Below are 4,712 nucleotides of genomic sequence, written 5' to 3'. Positions count from 1 at the left end.
CCATTTATTTTAGGAATGTGATTAACTCATTTCTTATAAAAATAGTATATAAAAAATAATATCAATAATTTTACAAAGTACAGATTTAGTATTTGTAAATAGCTTGCATAAGCCGAGGTAAAAATTGGTTTGATTTTATCTATCCCAAATTCAATCATCGTAAGCAAATTAACCAAATAATTAGAACTTTGGACTAAAAACAAGTTGTGTAGAAGAATGGATTTATGAATACTGATTGCAGCATTTTAGTCAAAGATATACAAAGTAGAGTTCGCTACGAGTAGAATAATGAAAATTCTTCGAAAACTATTGGTTTGCTTAACAATTAATTTTTTTTAGTTTTACATGTAATTCGCTTGGTAAGTTTGTAAACAACATACACTTAGTCCTAAACCTAGGAAAATAATAAATAACTTGTGCATATAATCATCAAGTACTAAAAGTACATAATCAAATTACGGATACTGTATTCACGATAAAATGGTAATTTTAGCTGCACGTTATTTATTTATCTTTCATCTCATTAACTCTTCCAATTTGAATAGTTTTGAGGTATATAATTCACACGTTTAAAATATAACCTGTGGTCAACACCTAATAAATCTTGATTTTTCAAGAAATCTCGAGGTATCCCATTCGGTGATTTCCCATGGCTTTCATATTTAAAATAGATGGACATAATAAACATTTGTAGAAAATTTATATTGCCATTAAGAATATTTTGTGTAATTGGGGACACGTTCACGTGACATGATTACATTTCTAAAAACAATTCGGAGTATGCGTTCGCGCAACTTCGAACAAACTTTCTTAATAAAAGGGGTTTTTCGGAGGTTATTAAATTAATTTATTTCATATAACCCGAGATATGCAGTTCACCATTTAATCATACAAGAGTAACGAATGTTCGTAATTTTATTTTAAGCATGTGCAATTTCGGCCATAAATTCATTTTTATAATAAAAAATATAAAAAAAAATACTATTAATCTTATTGTGTACACGTATGCGTGACACGATTCTTTACATTTATATAAAAAAAATACGAATATACGTACGCGTGATTCGTTTCAAGGTAGGTTTATAATTGTAAACAATCTAACCAAAAGCGGTAACAAAATCATGCAACAAGAAAAAAAAATGTACTTAGTAAATCAAGATAATTAAGCCAAGTGTAAAATGGTTAAGCGATCGTGCTAGAACCACGGAATTCGGGAATGCCTAACATCTTCTCCCGGATTAACAGAATTCCTTACTCGGATTTCTGGTTCGCAGAACGACAAACAGAGTCATATTTTCCTCGATTCGGGATTAAAACCGGTGACTTGGGACGCCATAAAATTCCCAGGTGGCGACTCTGAAATTAATAAACAATCCTGTTTCGATTGTCCTTTAATCGGAAAAACTCCCTTTACACTACGCCCTCCTCCGAAAGGTTGTGTAAAGAAGAGGTGTGACAGCTCTGGCGACTCTGCTGGGGAAGAAAAAACCCAGAACCACTGGTTCAGGGTTCAAGAATTCGAGCTTAAAATAACTGTTATAGTTGGATGTGTTTGTTATATGATTTTTTCACATATTTATGCTTAATGTACTAAATGTTGCTTTTTACTGCTTTAATATTATCTGAATTGTGTATATAAAACTGCTACGAAACCTTTCTTCTTTCTGAGTCTTCTGAATTTATGGTGTACACGTGCGCGTGGCCCACCTTTCTGTTAGAAGTCATACCAAATAAGACGAAGTTGGGACAAGTAACTAGGCCGGGTAGACTTTCGTGCTCCCGGTACGTTGCCCCCATTTCGGCTCAAGCTGTCCGTTTGGGTAAGCCAGGTCTAGAACAATATGCCTCAGGTTTTTCACTTAGAATAACTCAGCCTCGTACCGAATCCGTAGTAGGAACGTCTGTTTGCATCATGTACATTTGACCTTGGAGACTCAACACAGGGGTTGGGTCTGTCTAGGACAGGTGCACCCGAAATGAAAAGACCATCCTGATGCATCCTATTTGCTACTTGTGCATTCATTTGCCTCGGATTTGCATGTTGACCAGCTTAATTGGGAAAAGAAAAAAAATCATTGTGAGAGCCGAGAAATAAAATGGGCTGTTTTAGAAAATTCCCAAAATAGTTTTAAATTTTGAAAAAAAAAAGAAGAAGAAGTGTTAAATAAAAAAAAATGAAAAAAATGATTTTCTTTTTTATGATTGTCTGTTTTCAAAAGGAGTCTTGATTTTGTTAAAATTAATCGCAGATACAAAATGAGCACCACCCAAAACCCACCATTCGCAAATGTAGATGAGTTTCTATTTCGGCTTCAGATATGGTGGCATGAGTTAGGAGAAGATGGTCAGAAATGGGTCATTAAGCATTTGGGAACTCTCACAGATATTATGAAAGTTAAACCACGTGATGATTTGATTGCGGCGTTAGTAACTTTTTGGGACCCTGTTCACAATGTCTTTCGCTTCTCTGATTTCGATCTTACTCCTACATTAGAAGAGATAGCTGGATATGCCGGTTTTGACGGAGATTTAAGAAACCAAAATCTTATATTCCCAAAGGCTCCCTCAGTGCATCGATTCTTTGGTCTTCTGAACATCAGTAATCAAATCAGAAAAAGCAACGTTGTCAAAGGGCGTTGTTCTTTCAACTTCCTGTATTCAAGGTTCGGAAAGCCGGACGGATTTGAAATTCATGAAAAGGGCCTTACTAACAAACAGAACAAAGACACCTGGCAGATTCACCGTCACTTTGCTTTCATGGTGGCTTTTCTGGGAATCATGGTCTTCCCAAACAAAGAACGAACAATTGATATTCGTACAGCGAAAGTCGTACAGGTCCTCACTACCAAGGAAAATCACACCCTTGCGCCGATCATTCTCTCAGATATTTATCGAGCGTTGACTTTATGTAAATCAGGGGCAAAAGTCTTCGAAGGGTGCAAAATTTTGTTGCAAATGTGGATGATTGAACATCTCCAACATCACCCCAAGTTCATGCAGTATGGTCCAAGCAATGACAATTTCATCGTGAGTTATGAAGAAAGAATAAAAGATTATAAATCTCCAGAAGGGGTGGAAGCCTGGATATCTCATCTAAGATCTTTAACGGCAAGTCAAATTGAGTGGACTTTGGGATGGCTCCCGGTAAGAGAAGTGATACACATGTCAACCTTGAATAGTTATTTGCTGCTATTGGGATTGAGAAGCGTCCAGCCATATGCGCCACAGAGAGTTCTAAGACAACTAGGGAGATACCAAGTGGTGCCTGATGATGAGGATTTAAGTATGCAAGTGATCGAGTTACACCCCGAAGCCACTATTCCCGAGGCTTTAATTCAGCAGATGTGGAATGGATGTCGATACTTGAAAGATGATACTCAAGTTCCAGATCCTGCAAAGGGCGAAATAAATCCAGGATATGCAAGGTGGTTTGAGAAACGATCCCGCGTGGATGATGCACCAGAACCCAATCTTAGAAGGCCTATAAAAAGACCACATGTTCAAACCTTTGACGATAAAATTCAAGAACGATTGGTTTGGGGAGAAAAGGAAAAGGGATACAAAGCGACTATTCATGCCTTAAAGGAAAGTATGAGGAACCTCAATTTGGAGAAAGACTTACAAGCACAAGAAGCAGAAGGTGAAAAGAAGAGTCTGACTTGTGAAAATAAAAATCTCCACGCTCAATTTCAAAAAATGAAGAAAGCTTCTGAAGCACCAATGAGAAGTTGGAAAGATAAAAAAATCATCGCCAATCTTTTGAAAAAAATGCAAGATTATAACTCCATTTTGGCAAAGACTGAAAAGGTGTTAGGCAAAGCTAAGGAAAGAATCATACAACTAAACGAGGAGGCCAAATCTAATAAGGAACGCCAAGTAATGCGATCCGAAGAAGACATGGCGCAATTCAAGAAAGAGAAATACCGTTGGATACATTCAGAAGCTCAACTCCATGCACAATTGGAAGAAGCGAGAAGGTACAATAGAGAACATCAACACGCAGACATCGACAGAGAAAGAGCACATGCAAGACTCGATCAGGCCAGACTTCGAGCTCAATTAGAGTCATCTTTAGATCGTGAAGACCGTATAAGAGATATAGCCACCACTCACCAACAGCAACTGCAAAACCAAGACCAACGACTCCAAGATTTCAGGGCACAAATCCATGATTTGGCGGTTTACACCTCTCAAAGTTATGTGAACTGCCAAGGGATGGATTATGAAAGGTTTATAGAGCATGCACCTATTTTTGCCCATCATCTGGCAATGGAGTTAGAAAGAATGTATCATACACTAGGAGGTCATCCGGGTCAAGCCCCACCGTGAGCAGATGATCCAATGATTGAAAACAAAAGTGGGGAGTGGAGCATGTTCACAGCTGTTAAGAGTTATGTCTTTTGTTTGATTTGGGTTTGTGTCGAGTTTTTAAACCATTTTCTTATAATGTTTTCCAAATGTAATGTCCGTTCCATCTTTGTATTATTTCAATAATAAATAAAAGTGTTGACAATTGCCTTCCGCCGGAACTACGCATGGTCTGATTCATGCAGGGAGATGATACGTAGGCAATCTCTATAAGATTCGACCACAATCAAAAGAAGTAATAAAATAAAGAGTGAGCGACAATAAAAGGAAAGATCAAGAAAAGTTGGGATGACACAAGCAACCGAGCAAATGCATGATAGAAAATGGTTATTTGTCTAGGAACA

At 37.3% G+C, this 4,712-nt stretch overlaps 1 protein-coding gene across 1 annotated transcript; it reads left to right on the top strand.

Annotated features, from left to right (window-relative positions):
* Positions 1 to 2,256: 2,256 nt before the first annotated feature.
* On the top strand, positions 2,257 to 3,645 carry LOC138881383 (uncharacterized; the record flags this gene model as incomplete). Its single annotated transcript, XM_070161607.1, has 1 exon — positions 2,257 to 3,645. A coding segment is annotated over exon 1 (1,389 nt), but the record flags the coding sequence as incomplete, so codon positions are not given.
* Between the last annotated feature and the right edge of the window lie 1,067 nt (positions 3,646 to 4,712).

Source organism: Nicotiana sylvestris, chromosome 1 (assembly GCF_000393655.2).
Source record: "Nicotiana sylvestris chromosome 1, ASM39365v2, whole genome shotgun sequence".
NCBI classification, from domain to species: Eukaryota; Viridiplantae; Streptophyta; class Magnoliopsida; order Solanales; family Solanaceae; genus Nicotiana; species Nicotiana sylvestris.
The sequence above is the reverse complement of the archived record's forward strand: the minus strand, read 5'-3'. Positions and strand labels throughout refer to the sequence as shown.